The sequence below is a fragment of the Heterocephalus glaber genome, unplaced genomic scaffold (assembly GCF_053883595.1).
Source record: "Heterocephalus glaber isolate CG9 unplaced genomic scaffold, H.glaber_assembly_v1.0 deba00001509, whole genome shotgun sequence".
Lineage (NCBI taxonomy): Eukaryota > Metazoa > Chordata > Mammalia > Rodentia > Bathyergidae > Heterocephalus > Heterocephalus glaber.
The window spans coordinates 51,723,863-51,746,017 of record NW_028258325.1 but is presented as its reverse complement, the minus strand read 5'-3'; the positions used below and the strand labels follow the sequence as shown (position 1 = coordinate 51,746,017).

At 32.7% G+C, this 22,155-nt stretch overlaps 1 protein-coding gene across 30 annotated transcripts in view; it reads right to left on the bottom strand.

Annotated features, from left to right (window-relative positions):
* The window catches only part of Adgrl3 (adhesion G protein-coupled receptor L3), an 878,168-nt gene that overhangs the window by 93,174 nt on the left and 762,839 nt on the right, over nt 1-22,155 (bottom strand). For all 30 annotated transcript variants that reach the window (XM_087187879.1, XM_004849675.4, XM_021262304.2 and 27 more), the window contains 2 exons: nt 9,072-9,138; nt 7,225-7,316 (listed from right to left, as the gene is read on the bottom strand). In XM_087187879.1, coding sequence (XP_087044005.1) covers nt 7,225-7,316; nt 9,072-9,138 — 159 coding nt within the window. The remainder of the gene's footprint in view (nt 1-7,224; nt 7,317-9,071; nt 9,139-22,155) is intronic.

Genomic DNA, 22,155 nt, shown 5'->3' with positions numbered 1-22,155 from the left:
TGTGAAGGGTGCTCATGGAAACTCCTGAACTTATAGTACATGGGCAAAAAAGTAGGTAGGCTGGGCCCAGGCCAGGTGGGCCTGGGTTCAATCCCTGGGACCAAAAAGGGATAAAAAAGAGCATTTCGCCTTTTTTGAATGAATGAATGAATAGAGATATAAAAAAATCAAGTCCACATTCATATTGAAAGTTAAGTAAAATATATGAATAATATGGAACACAAATAAATGTATTTAATTACAAAGATTCTCAGACTTTTTCCACTCTTAGGAAGACTTGTGCTTAACTCTCATGAGGGGAAAATTCCAGTCTTATGAATAGCTACCTTAGATTAATTCAGATTATCAAGCTTTCCAAATCTGACTATACATTCCTTATAGAATATATAAGTCATCTGAGCCCAAGCTTTACATAAAGAAGAAAGGAGCTGCTAATATTTATATTTTGATTTTCCTTTTAGTTACTCTTTCAGTCATTCTCATTTTACATAGCACTTGACTCTCCTATATCTGATATAAATCTAATTAATGTGGGGAAAAGTGAAACAATAATTAGATCTCAAGATACAGTGTATTGTAGTTTAGTGTGTCTATTTCAGTCTCAAATGTCAGCTTTTACACTTGTACATTTCAGGACTTTTACACTTCAGGAACCTTAAAACTATGGCCGAAAAGTGTGTAATATGATGAGATTGGCAATAATAACATTTGCTGAATGCCCATTTTTTGAATCAATGGCTGAATTCCTTTTTTCAAAGTAATGATTGTTAAATGCTTTTAAATGCTGAAATTAAGGTGATCAGCAAAAGATTAACTACTAAGTTAGGAAGTCCTAACTTATTTGAAGCAAATCTAGTGTGTCAGAACAAGCCATAGAGCTTCAGTGCTGTTTGAATTGTATTACCTTTCAAATATACCTGGATGATTTACGATAATTTTAAGGTACGTTTTCAGTGATGTTTAACTACCCACCGAGAAAATGGAAAAAGACTGGAGAAAATGAGGTAACAGATGATATTCACTTTTGGAATCCTCTTAAATATTGTTTTATCTTATTATAATGAATAAAATACATTTGTTATTGGTTCTACTTTTAAGCAGTAAAGTGTTCGTGCTGTGTATTGACACTGAGAGACCACTTGATTTTTAAAAACCTGGGTAAACATATCTTCAGTGTATTGTGCTCATGTTATAATTGTTTTATGAGTGGGACAGTTTTTAAACATAGCATTTTTTTTCATTTTTAATTTTTTTATCAGTACACGTGTGTAGTGCATGTTTGTATTCCTTGTGGGAGGTGGGTGCACATACATGACACCTCTTCCTTCTTTTTTTCAGCCCCTTGCCTTTTCCTGCCTCTCTATTCATCTCTATTTATCCTTCTCTTGTTAATGAATTTTCATTTTAATTTAATAGTTTTGATGGTGAAAAATAAGTTATGATTAAAATCTATAATATGGATATAAGATATTTTTCCAGTTTGTATGGACTCTTGATTTTTCTTTTTAAACACCCGAACCAATATTTCAGTATCTTTTATCATTAGCTAATATTTCAATAAAAACTAGAGCACTCTCAGAATGGTTTCCTCAAAACTTATCTAGAACATTTTGAAGTTGATGAGCATTTGTTATCAACTACAACTTCAAAGTAAATTAACTGGTCTCATGAGGATTCAAACTATTTTTAAATTATTGTTGTCACCATTGTATAAATATGAGATTATTTTTAAAAGTAAGTTGTATTGGGCTGGGGATTTAGCTCAGTGGTTCCAGTGCCTGCCTCGCAAGCGCAAGGTCCTGAGTTCGATCCCCAGAACAAAAAAAAAAAGAAGAAAAAAGTAAGTTGCATTTACATATAGGCTACACATAGATATGTAGATATTTATATGAAAGAGAAGTACAAGCATGAAAACATTCTTATGATATTGGTGATTCGAGATTATATCAATTTGCTTTTCTGCCTTCATTTCTTTAGACCCGAACCACCCTTAACTCCATAAGGACTAATGTAACACTAATCAAGCTGAATCATCTCTGACTCAATTCATTCTAGCAGCATTTAGAAACACATTCCCAAAGTAAAGGTTACTAAAGCACAGAATAAGATATTAAGGATGTTGTTGAGGTTGAACATTTTTCTATTTGTCCCTGAAGCTATTTAGAAGCCTTTTTAGTTTTCTTTACATATGGCAGGTGTCCAAGCTCACTGAGAATACTTGTTTTTTCCTCCATAAGGAACTACACAACTTGCTATTATTAATCAAATGAGCATTTCAGCCCTGAAGCCATTTCTTTCATAATAGGATGTTTGTCTTTTTTAAAAAAGAAAGGATTATACCATGCAGAATTTTTAATGACACCATATGGTAATTAAAGCCAGTCAAATTCTAATGAGATTTTGGTAGAGCCTGAACAAAGCTTCACCATGGAAAATACAAAGAACTAAAGACAGCAGAGTATTTCCACATATTATAGTTAAAAGTAATCAAAGCATTCTGCATGAGCACCAGATGAAATGCTGTGTGCTTTACACATGTGTTACATTTAAGTACCACAAAACTGCAAAACGGATACATGTATTCTCAATTCAGAGTAGAACCTGAGACCCAGATCCCCGGTGTGACTTGCCAAAAATCCATTAGAGGACTGAACAGAAACGCAAACCCAAAAGGGTCTGATGCCCTGGGTATTATTCTTTTCTTCCATTGTATCCTCCCTAGACAATTAGAATAGAGTGAAGAAAAAAGTATATGTTGTTTCTTCAAATCATCTTACTGAGTGTTTGTTGACCTATCACTCATGTAAAACTTAAAAGAACAGGCCGGGAATCAGAAAAATATGACGAGGCAAATCTGAAGCCTGCTTGCTGAAATGCCCTAATGGAGGAGGGCAGAGGGACAGAGACAGGAATGGAAGCCTGGTTGATTCCTCCTTCCCTACATATAGAAATCAATTTTCTTTTCTATGACCTTGGCCTTCTATTATTTCTTTTTATTCTCCAAAATAAATTGTGATGTTATTTAGTGCCAAACAACTTTTGAGATTTTTAAAAATTTTTCAATAATAGAAGTAGGTGACTCAGAAACTACCAAATTTTATTTGAGAGGTAAACATCAAGTGCTCCCAAATTTCCTTGTAAGTTAGTGTATTCATGCAGAAGTACTTCAGCTATACTATAAGTTAATGGGTAACAATTCAATAATAGTTTTATTTATATATATATTATTTTTTAATTAGGTTAGATCTTTGGTACAATTACTGCAAGCTCCGATTTCAATCTGTGAAGAACTCAATCAAAAAATTCAAATGATTGGAATTAGTTCTTTCCTCTGAATATAATTACCTATTTTTATTTAAAGAGACAAATAACAAGGAGGCACTCAGCAAATAGACATGTATTGTTTAATATTAATGAATTTTTCCCAGATGGACCTCAGCACTGGTATACCTTATTTCCTCCATAACTATATTACCTTAGTACTGTATTTCACATTATTTATTTTTCTCCAAAGTATATCAATGTAGTAATGAACCAGCCAAATAAATGCTCTCTATTAACACTGCAAAGGTTTATTATAATGACTCCAGAGTTTCTTGGGAATTAAAAAATAACTACATTATTTTAAAATTAATTACATAGGAGTTAACCAGGCATAGTGTTAGGGAAGAGAAAGTTAGCGAATACAGGGGAGGTGAGACCTGAGCAAAGACAGGATGGCCAGAGGGGCTATGGCATCCAGAGAAACAGAAAGAAGGGGTACCTGGGCTAGAAAGGCTGGCTGGACTCATGCTAGGAGTCTGGACTTCAGTTTAAGAATAATGGGAGGCTTTGAAGAATTTTACCTAAAAAGGAATTGCATGATTCAAACATTTCTAAGAGGCCTGTCTAGTTGGTGATGGTAGGAGTGAGAATCAATATGAGGAGAGGAATTAGGAGACCACAGTCGTCATTCTGCAAAAGATAAGTGATGTTTAAAGGAAGCAACAGGAATGAAAATGGGAAGAAGCAAGGATTTTTTGAATAAAGCAAACATGTTTTGAAGTGTGTGCATGTGTGTGAATGCACATGCTTGGGCACACATGTGTGAGAGAGAAAAAGAGACAGGGAATATAATAAAAGAAATATTTGATGCATGAATTATTTTAGGGAGACTTCCAAAAGGCCTTATATGACGATTTTTTCTGAATATATTGAGTGAGGTGGCCCACCACGTTTGCCACTATAAAATATTTTAAAAACTAAAAATGGAAAAAAGAAGGAAACACTAGTTTTATATCCTAGCAGATACACTAAAAGCTACAGATAACTGATGCTTTTATCTTTAAAACCCTCTCATAGCGTGTGTACTATATCTAAGTGGGTTTTACACAGATACAGTACTTATTTTTGTTTTAACAAAACTATTCCAGATTTGGTGTTTTTACTCTTAAATTTTTCTTTCCTTCTCAATTATACCCCACTGATTTCTTTTCATCTATTTATAAACACAATTAAATTTCCTTCAGACTCTGGAAAGTACTAAGGAATATTTTCTTGACATCTTTTTTTTCTTCAACATTCTCTTTGACCTACAGAAGGCCGTCATTCCTAATTTATTGAGGAGAGTAAATGGAATCCCTCAATCCATTACCATACAGTGATTCTACCAACATCTGTATCATAGCTATTGTTATTTATTTTATCCAGTCTCAGTTGAACGAGATTCTCTTTCTTAGCTTTGTTTAGCTCAGTTGATGTGGGTCTTTCTGGTGTCTAAGAGAGTAGACTTGCTCTACTACTGTTCCACTGGCATTCCTTACACTTCTTTGGATCATAACAATGACAATGTTTCCCTTCTTCCCTTCCTTACATTCTCACGCTTCCATCGGTACTTCTCTATCAGTGTATCCATAGTCATGCTTTGAAAAACTCCATTGAAAAACTATTTTCTACACTCTTTCTAACTATTCAACTTCTATCCTGCCCTTACTGAATTTTTAAAAAGCATTATCAAAAGCTGTTTATATTCCTCTGCTCATTTGGCAGTCAGGTATGTTTTATTATTATATCATTTTGAAGAGAAAAGGAAGACTCAGCAGAATTAAACACCTTCCAAAGTCTATAATGTAGAATCAGTATAAACATTAATTAAATTAAATAATTAAAATCAAAGTATTTTCATTTAAGGCTTATTTTGGTGAATAATATAAAACTGAATGCCACTAATATTACTAAATGTCTTTACTGGTTTTGTGAGTTTGACTTTTTTAAACAACAAGAACGTCAATCCACATTACCAAGGAAATACGTAAGAAAAATGAGCAAGTTTATCTTTTAAACTATGTGGCAACGTTAAGTGCAAGTTCTTATAGTTAAAAGTAACCAGGAATAGGACAAAGAATTAGCCTTTTTCCCTAATTTTTAAGTTGGTAGGATATGTTACATAAATATGAAAGGTCTTTTTCACTTCTTCCAAATGTTATTTTAAAAATAACACAAATAATTACTTTTGTTTTATTTTATAAAATAAAAGACATAAAAGGTACAATTTATAGTAACCAGAGGAAAGAATGATATGATAAAAAAAGATTTTTATGTGGTCATTTAACTTATTCAATTTCAATTTCATTCGTAATATTCTATGGAACTAACACTGTCTCAGAATGACAGTTTAATTGTACATAATTCAATAACATGATTATTACCTCAATGTAAGATTAAAAATAACAAAGGCTATTTATTTATGATAGATACTGCCTAGTTTGTTTGGTATCAGGGATCGAACTCCGGACCTTGGCTTGAAAGGCAGGCTGCAGAATCACTGAGCTAAATCCTCGGCCCTTCTAAAATATTTTTATTTTCCTAATTGCTTGAATATCCTTTTCAATTAACTTAGGCAAGTGATTCCTTCATAAAAATTAATGACTAATGTCAACAACACTTTTCACTTAAGTCTCTAGCATATTTTGTTATTCTATCCACACAGGTCAGGAGCTACATGTAGGCACTGGGTTACGGAGCTGCCTCTGAAGTGGTTCAAGGATGACGTCATCAAGACATGACAAGTGACCTTCTGAAACTTCTGAATGCACTTTAATTTAAGCACAATTATTCATCCAAATTGGTGCAGACCAGGCAAATTACATGAAAATACAATTTAACATATATAAATGACTAATGTGTATCCCAAATTACTATGTTTCCTTAATGCTAAGGAACTGAGTAAGTTAAATTTAGAGGTTACACAAATGAATTCCACTTTTTTTCTTTTGACAAAATGTAAATCAGCTACTTTTTGTATATATACAGGACTGTTAGTATTAAAAAGAAGTGAATGTTTTCATGTTTCTGCATGGCTAGCATTTTGTGAGTACAGAAAAGTAGAATTTGGGTTTAAGGATAAAGTTTGAAAAATCAAAAGATTACAAAATAGGAGACTTCTGGAGATATTTACCTTGCAGGAGGTTATATTAATATTTCAAAGAGGGGGGGGTAAAACTTGTGAGTCATATATTTATGTTTTAAAGTATACTTTGGACATCCCTAATACGAAAATCTGAAATCTAAAACTCTCTGAAATCCAAACATGATGCTCAAGTTTCAGATTTTGGAGCACTTTAAATTTCAGACTCTCAGATTAAGGATTTTAAACTATAATGGCTATGCAAATATTACAAATCTGAAAATTTTCCAAATTCTAAAGCCCTTCTAGTCCTAAGCATTTTGGATAATGGGCACTCAATCTGTACTTACACTAGGGAGGTTTCTCTCTCTTCTCTCAGAAAGAGGTCAGCTAAATAAGAGCTCTTATTTATACACCTGGATTCGTAATTTCAGGGTTTTTTCCTTATGGTAACAAATGCCTCCTTTTGTATTTGCAAGTACCACCTGGCTCTCACCATACTGTTTTGAAGGCAGTAGAGTGTAGGGCACTGATGTAGTGACTGAGGTATAAAGTCTGTCCTAATCCAGAAAATTTGTACTTGTTTTCATGGTAAATATTGATATTGAAAACTTACTATACTTTAAATTAGGGTTTGGGGGAAAGTATATTTGGAAAGCTTCATTATACTTATTTTCAGCCTGATCAAGTCACCTAATTCATAAATAACCTTTTACAGCAAAGACAGTATAATGATCACTGATAACATTTTATCATACTATTTTGATATAATAAAAATAAAAAGTTAAGAGTACTATTACAATGAAATCTATAGAAAACAAAAATGAAAAATCACTTACTTGATATTATCAAGACAGCCTGATTCAGGTTTCAGTATGGCAGTATGATGAAACATTTTATATAAAGCAATTCCCAGGAAGATTACATTAAGCTGGAATGTAAAAAGTATGTTATGCATAATCACAGTAGGAAAAAACAAAACAAAACAAAAAACCAAGTCTATTCTGTGTAACGAGTGAAGTGTTCTGGGAAATTAACTTTTAGGATACTTAAAGGAATTGGATCATAGATAACTGCCCTGTATTTTAGCAAAGGCAAGAAGTCTATTTTGGGAATGTGGATTCCACTAAATAGCAGAGCACTGCTATGCTGAATACACACAAATACAATATTAGCAGCAGGTGAAATGATGCTGTGGAAATTTTGAAAGGATTCACAACCCAATGTATGTTTTTAAAAAATAACTAAACAAACACAATACTTATTCTAAGTGTGTTACTATTTCCGTACTCAAAATTTCTTCAAATTTATTACTTAGGGATACATTTTCAAATTTTACAATATGAAAATACAATATGTAAAATCAATGTATTTTTGCATAGCTTATTCAAAAAAATTGGAATATGCTGGTGAAATTCTGATGTGACAACTAAGATACAAATGGAGGGAACCCTCATGATAGTGTATCACTGAAAGCCGAAGAAGCACATGACTTAAAACAAGATACTTAAGTGTACATCACCAATGCAGCTTCCATTTAAACACTTCAGAAAAGCACATACTGAACTGTCCTTTTCTACTTGACCGGCTTATCTACTCCATAACTTGGGACTGGTGGAGGCTAGAAAAATCCAATTAAAAGCCGCACTGAAATTCTCTCTAATACAGCTTCAGGATTTTTAATGAATCATCTCCTTATCTAAAAGAACTCAAAAGTAAAAGTTTAGGTGGCTGAAATGTCTATTCTAAACTGAATCCATTTTCCATTTGGTGAGAAAACCTGATTAATATTGCCATAAGGCTATCAATAGTCATTACTATCCTTGCTTTTGCTTCTTTTCTGTTTCTTTTTCTGCTGAAATATTCCTATTTGATTGGAGAGTGCTGCTTGGTCCCTGCTGTCAGTATAAGTTGATATGTTTCATTTTGGGCAACTGTTTCCCACTACTGTATGGGTATTATTTTATATGTAATACCTGTACCATATTGTGTTTCCAAAGTCTGAAACATTGCTGAATTCCAAAATATATATGCCTCAATGTGTTTCAGGTAAGAAATTATAGCCCTGTCTTTTATTCAAAGTCAAGGGGCAAACATTTTATTCCAATGAATACCAACTTTGTGTTTCTGTAAACAATGATACTAATAATTTTGTTTTAATTAGTATAATACTGGAAATCAAGATATTATGCATTTAAAAATGAAAAAGAAAGCATGATTCTGGAATATATGTCCAATTTAGTTGTGCTATCTGGAGTAAAATCTTTATTTTTAAATATTCATGTAAGACACAAAAGTAGAAGGAACAATCAGGTATTTTCTCACCTGTCCAATCTCCAATGAAATAATCCCAAAGAAAAAGAATGGAAATACACTGTTTGTCTCAGTTATAGTCATCACTGTTCAAATTATCTACACAACCAAAAGGATTATGTTACATTGAACTCCCCAATCCCCATGCATAAAATCTTCCAACCACATGTTTTCTTTTCCCACAGGTTCTGATGAACTATTTTACCATATAAGAGTAGACTAGAATGAATGTCTAATTGCTTGAGTTATGTAGGGTCAAATAAGTACATGCTTTCTCCAAATTAACCTATGTAAATTAAATAAATTTAGTGCAGGGATAGTGAAAGTTTTATTTGTTGACCTGGGAAACACAAAGTTAATTAGGAGTTCTCACCATAATTATCAAGGTCGCTGGTCCTATAAAACTCCAAATGAAGTAGGTGTCAAGTCGGAGCCAACATCTGCAATGAAACACAAGGGAGAGAAGGCATTCAAGGACTGGGCATGGGACATACATCAAGAGTAAGAGAGTGACAGAGAAGAATGTGAGCTGCAAAGCATTCCACTGGGAGACAGGAAATATTACATTGCTTGTTCATTTAAATGCTGAATTATGTGCCTGATTTCTGACAGCACTATTGATGGAGTAAGATAATTACCCCTGGAGGAAGCAGGGAGAAAATGGCACTGGGCCTATTTGCTAAGGCCTTTTGTGTATGTCCTTAGAAACCTTATAAAAAAAAAGAAAGAAAGAAAAAGGAAAGAAAAAGCCATACACAGAACCATTAAATTGCAGAGTTTTAAGCTATCCTTTTCTCTCCAATTACAGTGGTACATAACCTGTCTATCAGCTGTCCGGCAGAGTGACATTTTCCTGTCAAGATCTGAGGAAATTCAGTACAAAGAAGAAATAAATTTGGTATCAGGAGATTGAAGTTTAATTAGGTTGGGCAACCAACCTTTGAGAGCTCTTAAAAAGTGCATTGTTACTGTTCATACTTCTGGGGTTGCAAATGATCCTTAGCATCCCATGAAGTTGATTCATGACCTAAAAGTAAATTATTAATCACTTAATTTCAGCCACATTTAATACTTCCCCAATTCTTAAAGCCTCTGGGAAATTACATTTTCATTCTTCAGTATGACAGGAAGACAAAATGGAACTGACTAGTTATGAGAAAGATTAATGTAAATTCTGAACAAATTATATTTGATGTTAAAAATAATATCTTGAATTATTTGTCATTTTGCTGTATTTGAGGCATAATTAAACAGAAAGATCTTTAGTAGTAAATATTCAAGAGTGTTTTGATGTGTGTTCTAAACTTGCAAATGTTAAGGATTTAAATATTCCAGTGATTATGCAAATGTTATTTAAACCTAAGTAATAATGGAATACAAATGAAACTATTAAGAAATAAATCTATAAATACAAATCAATAAAGAAATTGATTAAAAATATTTTTCTATTTTTTGATAAAATATAAAATAGTTTAAAAAAAGAATAAATAGACATACATCAATCAGATAAATAAAAGTTGAATGAAAAAGTCAGGTTAAGCATCTACCTACATATATATTAAATACACACCTATAATAGATGTTATATATATTACTTGTATAAACACAAACATAATTTCTATATACTTAATGCTGTGTATCTTTGATAAATACATATATATTTAGTTTTTAATGGAAAAGAAAAAAAAAAATCAACCTCATGTTAGAGTTTGCTCTCACATGAGAAAGAAAAGGATTGGAATTTGACCGAAAGAGCTATGTGTTTGTTTCAACAATTACTGGAATTTAAAATGTCAAAATAATAGTAGTTTTAATATTTGAGTAATGAGGTAGTGATTTTTATTATGGTTTCATTTTGTTCTCACTTTCTGTAACTTGCAAATTTTTCAAAAAAGTTTAAAAGCTAGATTTCACATGAAAAAATCCTTTAAAAAATCAACTTTAAAACAGCATCTTGTCTTTTATTAAGTTAAATACATGTAAACTAATTTCAATAAAGTACAATAGGTAAGAGATTGACTTCATATTTTTATATGAATAAGATCATTTCTTTTTATTAAAAATAAAAATGCTTACGAAGATGTTATTATTGAAGCAATCAATGCTTCAGTTACTAGATATTTATTTGTTTGAATGAGTATCTATCCTATTGCTGTGCTGTTCAATAACACTGTTCAGAGCAGCTAGAAGTGTGGTACTGCCCACAAGCAGAAACAAACCAGGAAACTCAAAGTTAACATATGAAAATTATTTTCATTCTTACCACAGTCTAGTTTACCACCACCTTAATAAAGGGGTTTGTGTGTATATGTAAGTGATTGAAGTGAACGGGAAAATTTAACGGGTAGCTCAGGGTTCTCAACAAACACTGTATTTTCCCTGAGGGTAAAAACAATAAAGGACAATTCAGGGACAATTTTTCAGATTAGAACAGACATGAACACATGCACACACACACAGACACACACACACTCAGCACAGGATGTTGCTGAAATTACACTAACATAATACTATACTAATTATACATTTAAGAATGATTGTTAATGGTATAACTCTGGTTTGTAGGTCAAACAAGTTAGAGGCAACCTGAGAACTATTGCACATTTTCAGCAAATTCTTTTTATAGAAAACTTGCTTCCAGATCTTCTGAAAAAATGTTATTTTACAGATTAAGATCTCATACAAAAAAACATTAATTAACTTAGAGAATTACAAAACTTTTATGTCATAAAATATTGAGTTTAAATAAAATAATGTCATTAAATTTAAGCATTACAAAGCTTTATTTTTTTGCAAATAACCTCAGTTTAGCAAATGCTTTCTTTGGAAGTGTGCTTTTGGTATAATTTTTTTCCTCTAAATATGAAAGGGAAATTGGAAATTATTTTTATTCTTTAAGAAAATTCTTCAATATCTTTTTGGTGGAACAGACTTAAATTCCTTTCAGAAGTAAACAGTGAATGAGGCAGCATGAAACAATTTACTAAGTAGATCATCTCTCCATGAGCACTGTCTGGGCCTCATTCTCTTCTGGAAGGTTCTGTAGCAGGAATGTGGGTTCTAATCTGATTGCCATCTGGCCCCACCTGCTGTTGTTTTTGCCCGCAAGCTGGCTTTCTCAAAGCTGTGTGTATTTCATCTATTTCCTATTACCTGTCTTAAAAATTTGCATGATTCCCACCTCAATTCACTGTGCCAATGTTGAAACGATTCACTTTGGCTTTAACATGAAGATATAAGAACCAAGATGCATTATGTAAAGGTACAGTTCCCAATGAGAAATGTAATTGTGTTGTACACCTACAATGTACCAATAAAAGAATTTAATAAAGTGCAAAAAAAAATGAAGAAGATATTATGTGGGGTGTATATGTAAGGACACTTCATCCTATTCTAGAAATTTGGCCACTTCATATCTTTTGTATACAATTCACAACTACTGGTTAAGAGGCAACAGGGTCAGATGAGTAAGACAAATGCTAGAGGAACAATTTTATCACACAAAAATTATAAAGTTTGCCTTGCTTGGCCAAATAGCAATTGAAGAATACCATTTATTATAAAATTGACTTCTTCCACAAAGCAATCTTTAACTTGTGAAATTAGAATTTTGATAGGCAATCCTGTTTAAATTTGCAATTATCTTAAAAAATCAAATTCAATCATAATGTATATAACTTTCTGTGTTAACTTTATAGAATTACTATAGCAAAATTAACTGACACAAAATTGAAAAGTAAGTGTATCTTGAGCACACTACATCTCTACTTGAATACTGAAATCGTTTCCATAACAATAGTCTGGAATTAATAGGATCGCTTGTCATATACTACAGAATTTACTTGTCTTTTATTTTACTTAGGTGACACAGAGGTGCCTTTTAATTTCTATTTTTGTAATATATTTTTCAAACAATAAGAGTTACATACTGTTATATGATACATAATTAAGTCTTACTGAATTACTTTTAAGTTTATTGGTCTGAACACTCAATAGAACTAGCGGTAAGCCAGAGGGATAAATTATTATTCTCCTCCAGAATAGTTCTATTTTTAAATAGAAGACGCCTCATTGAAATTAATAATAAAAGTGTTCATATCAATATCATCCTCTCCATGAAAAGTCAGTTACTATCCAACAAGAACTACCTTCATTTTTATTCAGAAAAAAAGAGAAAAATGAAGCAAGTTAATATTTCAAACTGAGACAAATTCATTTCTCAAAGTGGGAGAACAGAAAACAATACTTTTAAGGTTTATGCTCTTCTGCTAAACTACTTACCATTTTATTGTCATGAGTCATTTGCAATGGCATAATTCTGTTTTTATAAAAATAAGGTTAACTATCCAACATACATAAATGTCACCCAAATCATGTTTTACACTGTTTTTAGATACCAATAACATTACCAAAACATAGTTTCTTATTCAAAGTCTTCAATGTATAATCATTAAAATGACTTGGGACATTGAATTTTGTTGCTGGTTTAATTCATTTATATCAAAGCAGATATCTACCTATTCAGCAAAGGTTTCTGAAGTAATATAAAATAGCAATAGTGCTTAGAATAAAAAACTAGCCATAGTATATCATATGTAAGTTATATTGCCTTTATATCCACAACATATCATTTTTTAAAAGTGTTTCACCATGTTTCCAGCAAAATACATCTTCTTATGAGGGACTACAAAAGCAAGAATGGTACTATTTGCTATAATTTATTAATACATGTTGGCATAATTGCCATAATCCAATCTTTCAGAAGTGAATACAAAATGATACAAGAATTGAAACCATTACTAAAAAACTTGGATGCTTATTAATATAATTTAGTTTATAATTTTAAAGTGTTGCTGATAAAGTTTGTATTTTTTCATTTGTATCAGCCAAATATTAGAACCAATAATAATAGTTGCAATTTAATAAATGCCTATATGTGCCACATAATTTATACGTGTAACACTTACATACATTATACATGCACACACATATACATATATGTATTTTTTATATATTAACACAGTTTCAAACTTTACAACAGTCTTGAAAGATCCTTATTATAAACCCCACTTTACAGAATAAGAAAGTGAAATTCAGGGCGACCAGCATTAATTCTAGTCTACTTGATTCCAAAATCCCTATGGCTATGGATGCTTCAGGAAGAAAATAAAAATTTATGTAATAAACCAATAAAGATATAGCTTAATCATAAATTCTCAATCAACAGATGAGAAATGTATATGCTTCATATAAAGCACAGATTATGGAAATGTCTAAAGTAAAAATATCAAATCTTTTCAAATGTCAGATCATCTCTTGATATTAATGAAAATTTTAGTATTATTAACTAGCTTTACTGCAATACAATTTGTATGAAGCACTCATTTAAAATATAGAGTTGAATTGCCTTGAGTACACTTAAGAGTTGTGAAACAATCAACATAACCTAGTTTTACCTTTCTATTACACCAAAATGAATGCCTGTTCTTATTAAGTCAGCCCCTTGTCTGTCTTCCTCCCGCCCCACAAAGGTGCATCCATGCTCTCACTGCTGTGCAGCAACCCCAGTACTTCCTGTGCTAAAAATCTTCCTCTTCTGGGTATTTCATATGAATGGGAACATAGAACATGTAACTTTTGGGATTGACTTCTTTCATTTAACATAATATTTCATTATCTAAATTTTACCATGTTTTACTACCTTATTTTAATCTATCATATAAATATATCCCATTTTATTTATTTCATCAGTTAATGGACATTGCATGCTTCTATTTTTTGGCTAACATAAACATTGCTACTATTAACATTACTATACATTTTTTATAAAAAATTATGCTTTAGGGCCAGGGATTTAGCTCAGTGGTTTTGCTGCTTGCCTTGCAAGCACAAGGGCTCGAATTTGATCCCCGGTACCAAAAAAAAAAAAAAAAATTATGCTTTATTTTTCTTGGGTAATATCTAGGAGTAGAACTGCTGGTTCAATATGGTGGCTATTTTTAAATGTTTATCTTTTGAAGTAGCTAACTGCAGCATTATATATTGCAACAAGAAATACATTAGGTAGTCAATTCCTTTACAATTATATTTTTGTTGTAGGCATATTATTGGATGAAGTAATTACATATTAACTGATCACTGGATGTGTAATGATAGCTGTGGAAGTTAGCATACTGCTTTGGTTCCAACAAGAATTCATGTCCAATATTTGATTTTAGGTAAAATATTTCATTGCATTTTAGAAATAACACTCCTCTTTTGTATGGCTAATTCGATAATATGAAATTTATGCTGAACATAGAATTCTTAAATATGATGACAGTTAAGTCCACTAGTAAAGATCCTGGGTGATAAAATAATGATTAAAATAAATCCTTAATCTCTAATACACCTAGACATAAACATGGTCTTGAGTTTTAATACTATAGTATACAAATATACACATGTACCCTTCACTTACATATTGACTGATTACTTCAACATGTCTTTCAAATATAATTTTTTATTATGAGTACTATATCCACTGGTGCAACTATAGTTGAACATACCTGGTGATAATATAAACAGTAAAGTGATTGTTTAATGTCAATGAAATATTATAACATGTCATATAATAATGGCTTGAGAAATACTCCATAACAAAATACAATTTTATTTGAGTAGGTTTAATTGTTTAGATGAAAAAACATTAAAAAATTCTGTACATATTTTATTACATGTCAAATTTAATGTTTCTTGATTTGTCTGTCTTTTGAATAACACTACAATATAGTATTTTGTAAAAAATAACAATAACCACTTCTCTACTCAAATGCTTATGCTGGTTGGCTGATGAAGTGAAAATAAAAGAATTTGGAGTCTTAAGACTAACAAAGAACACTCTATTCAGAGTTTCTTTTAATCTAGCCAGCTGGGAAGACAAACGTATGATTTCATAGATGATTTATAAGAAGTTTCAGATCACAAAATTTGATTCCAATTATTTTTAAGAGCTTGGCTATTCTTGTAGTACTCCAGGATTTCTTATTGGTCAGAAATGTTTATGACTTAATCTCTATCTTTTAGAAACACCTTATCAATTTTCTAGCCCATACTTTATCTCTTAGATTATTCTCTGAGCTTTAACCTTGCCCAGTGCTGTCCTTACTCCTGACTGCCATTCATTTTCTCTTTCTCCAATCCACTAACAATGGTACCCACTGCTTTTTCAGTTGTAGGCATGAAATTATGAGGAAAGTGCTATAAATTACTAATTTGATTTTTAATTTAAATAAAAATTAATTGTAATAGGCTTGCATTTTTGGGTAACATTAAGGTAATTAAAGTTTAAGTGAATTGATTAGTTTCAGGTTATAAAACCAAAATACTTAGCAATGAATATCCAAAAGAGTCTGGCCTGATTTATTATAAAGTCAATGTCAACTTTTGCTATAAACACCTACTGAGGATATTCCATTGAATGGCTTCACTAAATGTCTGTATGAATGTGTGAGAAATGAAGAGAAAATACAAACCTAGATACAAAAATGAAACAATTATTCATTATTAATTATGCAATTAACAGATTTGTGATCCCCTAGCAGAGCTATTTACAAAAAAGAATTTTGTTCATTTAAGTAGAATTTTAAATGTCACATTATGTCCAACTATTATTTTAAGTACATTATTAGTTGTGTATCAGACAATATGAATTTTTAAACATTAGAAAATGACACTCTTGCAAGCACTGCAAGTTGAAGACAAACTGAACATCTCAAAATCAAATTATGTTTGCTTTCTGTGTATGTTTTCTACATAATAATAAATTCAACAGTCCTAATAATACTTCATGAAAATCATAAAATAATCCATCAGCCAGATGGAATATCATAGTTACCTCTATCTGTATCAAAATAACATTTATTTACCTTATCAAATAATTTTATCTCTAACTTTATCTCTTCCCATTTTTATCACTGTCTACTGTTTAGAAATCCAAGTTATTATTGTTATTATCAAAGGCCTCAAATATAAAACTTCACTATCAGTAAAATGAAATGATTCATCAAAGTAAGAAGAAAGAAAATGGAAAAATGCCTAACATCAGAATTACTGCAATATATACTAAGTAATTTTATTCTAGATATATTCTAAGTAGGTGAGACTGAGAAGATAAAATGTAGAAATCATGCAGTTCCAAAAATAAGTTAAAAAACTTTAAGACATAAACACTTCCTATTTTGAACTTCATAAGAATTTACAGAAAATAGAGAGCCGCCCCCAGCGCCGAGGAGGAGGTGAGCATTCTGGGCTGGCATACCACTGCCCCTAGTGACAAGAAGCAGAGAAGCCCCCAGTGATGAGGAGAAGCCTTCTGGGCCGCCATACCATTGCCCCCAGCAACCAGGAGGTGAGCCATGAGGTCGCCAGCAGCACAAACAACCCTCCTCAGCCTCTCCACCCCTGCTGAAATGAGAAGACACCTACACAAGTTTCAAAACCAGACTTGCAGATCACGTAAGGCCACCCCAGAGGGAAACGAGATGGAACAATCTGATACTCAACAACCTGAACTCCCTGAACTAGCAACAAAAGAGGATCGGGGAAAAAATGAAATCAGAAATAATTTCTCAGATAACAGCAAAGATTGTACCCATAATGCAAGACATGATTAATAAATCTACAGAGGACACATACAAAAAAATAGAGGAGCTGAGAAACATGATGGAATCACAACATAGGAAACAAATGGAATCCATAAAACAGATACAAACAGATTTCCAGGAGATTAAAAACACCACTGAAAGTTTATGCAGCAGAATGAGTCAATGTGAGGACAGAATTTCAGCTATAGAAGATGAATGAACAGGAAAAGAAAAATTTCTTTAAAATAGTAAGGGACCATGAAAAATCAATCCAGCAGCTGCTAGACGATGCAAAGAAGAATAACATAAGACTGATTGGAGTCAACGAAGAAACAGGAGAGAGTGCAGATGACATAAAAAAAAAACTGTTCACAGAAGTGATGCCAGAAAACTTCCCAAGCAGAGAAAAAGAACTTGACATAAAGATAAATAAGGCACATAGGACTCCAACCAGACATAACCAAAAACAATCTACACATAGTCATATAATAGTTAAGATTCCAGAAACCCAACAGAAGAAAGTTCTACAAGCAGTTAGAGAAAAGAAACAAATCACATACAAAGGAAAGCCCATTAGAATCACAGCAGACTTCACAATGCAAACTCTTAAGGCAAGATGAGCTTTGAGTGACTTATTCCCAGCCCTAAAGGAAAACAGCCTACAACCCAGATTGATGTACCCCAGAAAACTATCTTTCAAAATTGATGGAGAAATGAGATACTTTCATGACCAAGAGCACCTGAGGAACTTCATGAATATCAAACCAGCACTCCAAAAACTTTTAGACAATATCCAAGGAAAAGTCAAAGATCACAACCCCAGAAAGCACAGCAGAATGAATCCATCAGGCACAACAAGAAATTAAAGCAAAGGGGGAGAATCCAACAAAAAGAAAAAGTCATGACAATGATAAGTCAATACAAATCAGTTATAATCATCAATGTTAATGGTCTCAATTCAACCAATCAGAAGAATCAGATGGGCAGAATGAGTCAAGAAGCAAGATTCAAAAATATGCTGCATACAAGAAGCACACTTAATTTTTTTTATTTATATATTTATTGGTACATTTTAGGTATACAATACATTTACATTTATCATCGGGTGTTTGTACCTGAATATGATGTATCTTACTTTTAATTTTTTTCTCCCATTGCCTGTGCAAGCTTCACCCCCACTGCCCTTCCCTATTTACACAGACTTTGATTCCATTTTTCTTTCTTTTGCATAATTTTTCCTTTCCCTTCTTCCCTTTCCCCTTTCCCTCCTGCCACCCTCAAACCTTGGACCTTTCCCTATTTCAAATTATCAATTATTCATTTTAATCATTTTCATTCTTATTTACACTTTCATTTTCTCACACTAGAGAAACTATTTGGTATTTACACATGTGTGTCCTGCTTATTTCACTAAAGAAAATGGCCTCAATATGCACTCATTTAGCTATAAATATCTCCAGGTTCTCATTCTTTATGGCTGAGGAGTACTCCATTTTGTTAAAAAAAACCCACATTTTCTTTATCCACTTTCCAGTCAATGGGCACTTGGGCTATTTCTAAGCTTTAGCTATTACAAACTGTGCCGCTATAAACATAGGTGCACATATATTGCTGTGGTATGATTCTTTTAATTCTTTGGGGAAGATTCCCAGTAGGGGAATAGCTGGGTCAAATGGGACCTGTAGTCCTAGTACTTTGAGGTATCTCCATACTGATTTCCACAGTGGTTGCACCAGTCTACATTCCCACTAATAGTGGAGAAGGGTTCCTTTCTCTCCACACCCCTGCCAGCATTTGTTATTGGTTGACTTCTTGATAGCAGACATTCTTTCTGGGGTGAGGTGGAATCTCAGTGTTGTTTTCATCTTCATCTCTCAAATGACCAGTGATGTTGAACATTTTTTCATATATTTATTTGCTGTTTTTACTTCTTTGTCTGTGAAATGTCTGTTCAGTTTGGATGCCCATTTTTGAATTGGGTCTTTGAATTTGGAGGGTCTGATTTTTTTCAGTTCTTTATATATTCTTGATAGTAGACCTTTGTCTGAGGTACAGCTGCTAAAATTTTTTTCCCACATTGTAGGTTGTCTCTTAGCTTTGTTGGTAGTTTCTCTAGCAGTGCAGAAGCTTTTTAATAAAATGAGATCCTAGTTGTTGATTCTTTGTGCTAGCTCCCATGCTACTGAAGATTTGTTCATAAAGTCTTTTCCTACACCAATGTCATCAAGAGTTCTACCTAACTTATCTTCCAGCAAGTTTAGTGTTTCTGTCTTAATATTTAGATCTTTAATCCACTTCAATCTTAGTTTAGTGCACAGTGATAGGTATGGATCTAGTTTTAACTTTGGCAGGTTGAAATCCTGTTTTTCCAACACCATTTATTAAATAGACTTTCTTTCCTCCAATGAGGGTGGATGGCTCCTTTGTCAAAGATTAGGTGGTTGAGTATGTCTGGAGTTGTTTCTGCATCTTCTAATCTATTCCACTGATGTTCAGGTCTGTTTCTTTGCCAGTACCATGCTGATTTTATCACAGTAGCTTTGTAGTATAGTTTCAAGTTGGGGATTGTGATACCCCCAGCCATGTCTCTGTTGCCTAGAATTGCTTTTGCTCTTCTAGGCTTCTTCTGGTTTCAAATGAATTTTTGGATTTTTTTCTCTAGTTCTATGAAGTATATTGTTGGAATTTCAATTGGCATTGGATTAAATCTATATAGTAGTTTTGGAAGTATGGCCATTTTCACTATATTGGTTCTTCCTATGCAGGAACAAGGGATGTCTTTCCATTTTCTTATATCCTCTTTGATCTCCTTCTTCAGAATGCTGTAGATTTCAGTGTAGAGGTCTTTTGCTTCCTTTGTTAGGTTGAGTCCTAGATATTTCATTTTTTCAGACGCTATTGTAAAAGGAATTATTTCCCAAATTTCTCTCTCAATGGGTCTGCTATTTGCATATAAGAAGGCTATTGTTTTTTGAGTGTTGACCTTGTATCCAGCTACTCTACGGAATCTGTCAATTAGGTCTAGAAGACTTTTGACTGAGTTTTTTGGATCTTCTATGTAAAGTATCATATAATCAGCAAATAAGGACAGTTTCACTTCTTCCTTTCCTATCTTTATTCCTTTTATTTCTTTCTCTTTTCTAATTGCTATGTCTAATGAGAAACACACTTAATTAAAAACAAAACTAATAGACTGAAAGGTAAAGGTTGGAAAAGAATACTCCATGCAACAGGAACCTGAAAAAAAGCAGGAGTAGCTATCCTCTTTGCAGAGCAAGTGGATTTCAAACCAACACTGATTAAGAGAGACAAAGAAGGACACTACTTCCTTCTAAAGGGAACAATCCAACAGGAAGAGATGACAATCATAAACGTCTATGCACCAAACACTATTTCATCTGACTATATAAAACAAATACTAATGGACATGAAAAATCAAATAAGCACTAATACAATAGTAGTGGGGGACTTGAATACCCCACTGTCACAAATAGACCAACTACACAAAAAACAAGCAATGAAATACTAGAACTCAATCAAACTCTTCAACAAATTAACTTAATAGATGTTTACAAAGTGTTCCACCCAACAAAATCAGAATACGCATTCTTTTAAGCTGCACACAGGTCATTCTCCAAAATACACAACATACTCGCTCATAGAACATGTTTAAGTAAGAGCAAAAGAACTGAAGGTATTCCCTGTATATTATCAGATCATAGTGCAATGAAATTGGAGATCAATAGCAAAAGAAACCATAAGAATTTCATAAATGCATGGAAATTGAACAATACACTTCTGAATAACCAATGGGTAACAGAGGAAATTTAAAAAGAAATCATAGTTCCTACAATAAAATGGCAATGACAATACAACATATCAGAATCTATGGGACACAATGAAAGAAGTCTTATGGGGGAAATTCATAGCAGTGAATACTCATATTAGGAAAACAGAGTGAGCCCAATTACACAACCTGATGCTGAACCTCAATCTTCTAGAAAAAGAAGAGCAGGGCAAACCCAAAGCTCATACAAGGGAGGAAATTATAAAGATCAGAGGAGAAATCAATGCAATGGAAACTAAGACAACGATACAAAAAAATCAATGAACCCAAGCGTTGGTTCTTCAAAAGAATAAACAAAATTGACAAAACCTTAGCCAACCTTATCAGAAAAAGGAAAGAAAAGGCCCAAATCCATGCAATTAGGTATATAAAGGATGAAATTGCAATGGACCCAGCAGGAATCCACAGGATCATCAATACCTACTTTGAGAACCTATATGCCAATAAGATGGAAAACAGAAGAAAGGGACAGATTCCTAGATAAGTATGAATTACCAAAGCTGAATGAAGAAGACCTAAAAATTCTAAACAACCCAATATCAACCAATGAAATTGAAAACATAATTACCAACTAAGAAAAGTCCAGGTCCTGATGGCTTCCCTGCTGAATTCTACAAGACAGTTAGAAAGGAACTATTGACACTACTGTTTAAACTCTTCAATGATATTGGAAGGGAAGCAATACTCCCAAATTCATTCCTGGAACCAAGCATCACCTTGATGCCCAAAGCAGAAAAAGACCCAACGGAAAAAGAGAACTATTGGCCAATCTCAGTAATGAACATAAATGCAAAAATCCTTAGTAAGATAATGGCAAATAGAATGCAGAAGATCATCAAGAAGATCATACACCCTGATCAAGTGGGATTCATCTCAGGGATGCAGGGATGGTTCAACATATGCAAATCAATCAGTGTAATACATTATATCAATAGAGCCAAACACAAAAACCATATGATCATCTCAATTGATGCAGAAAAAGCATT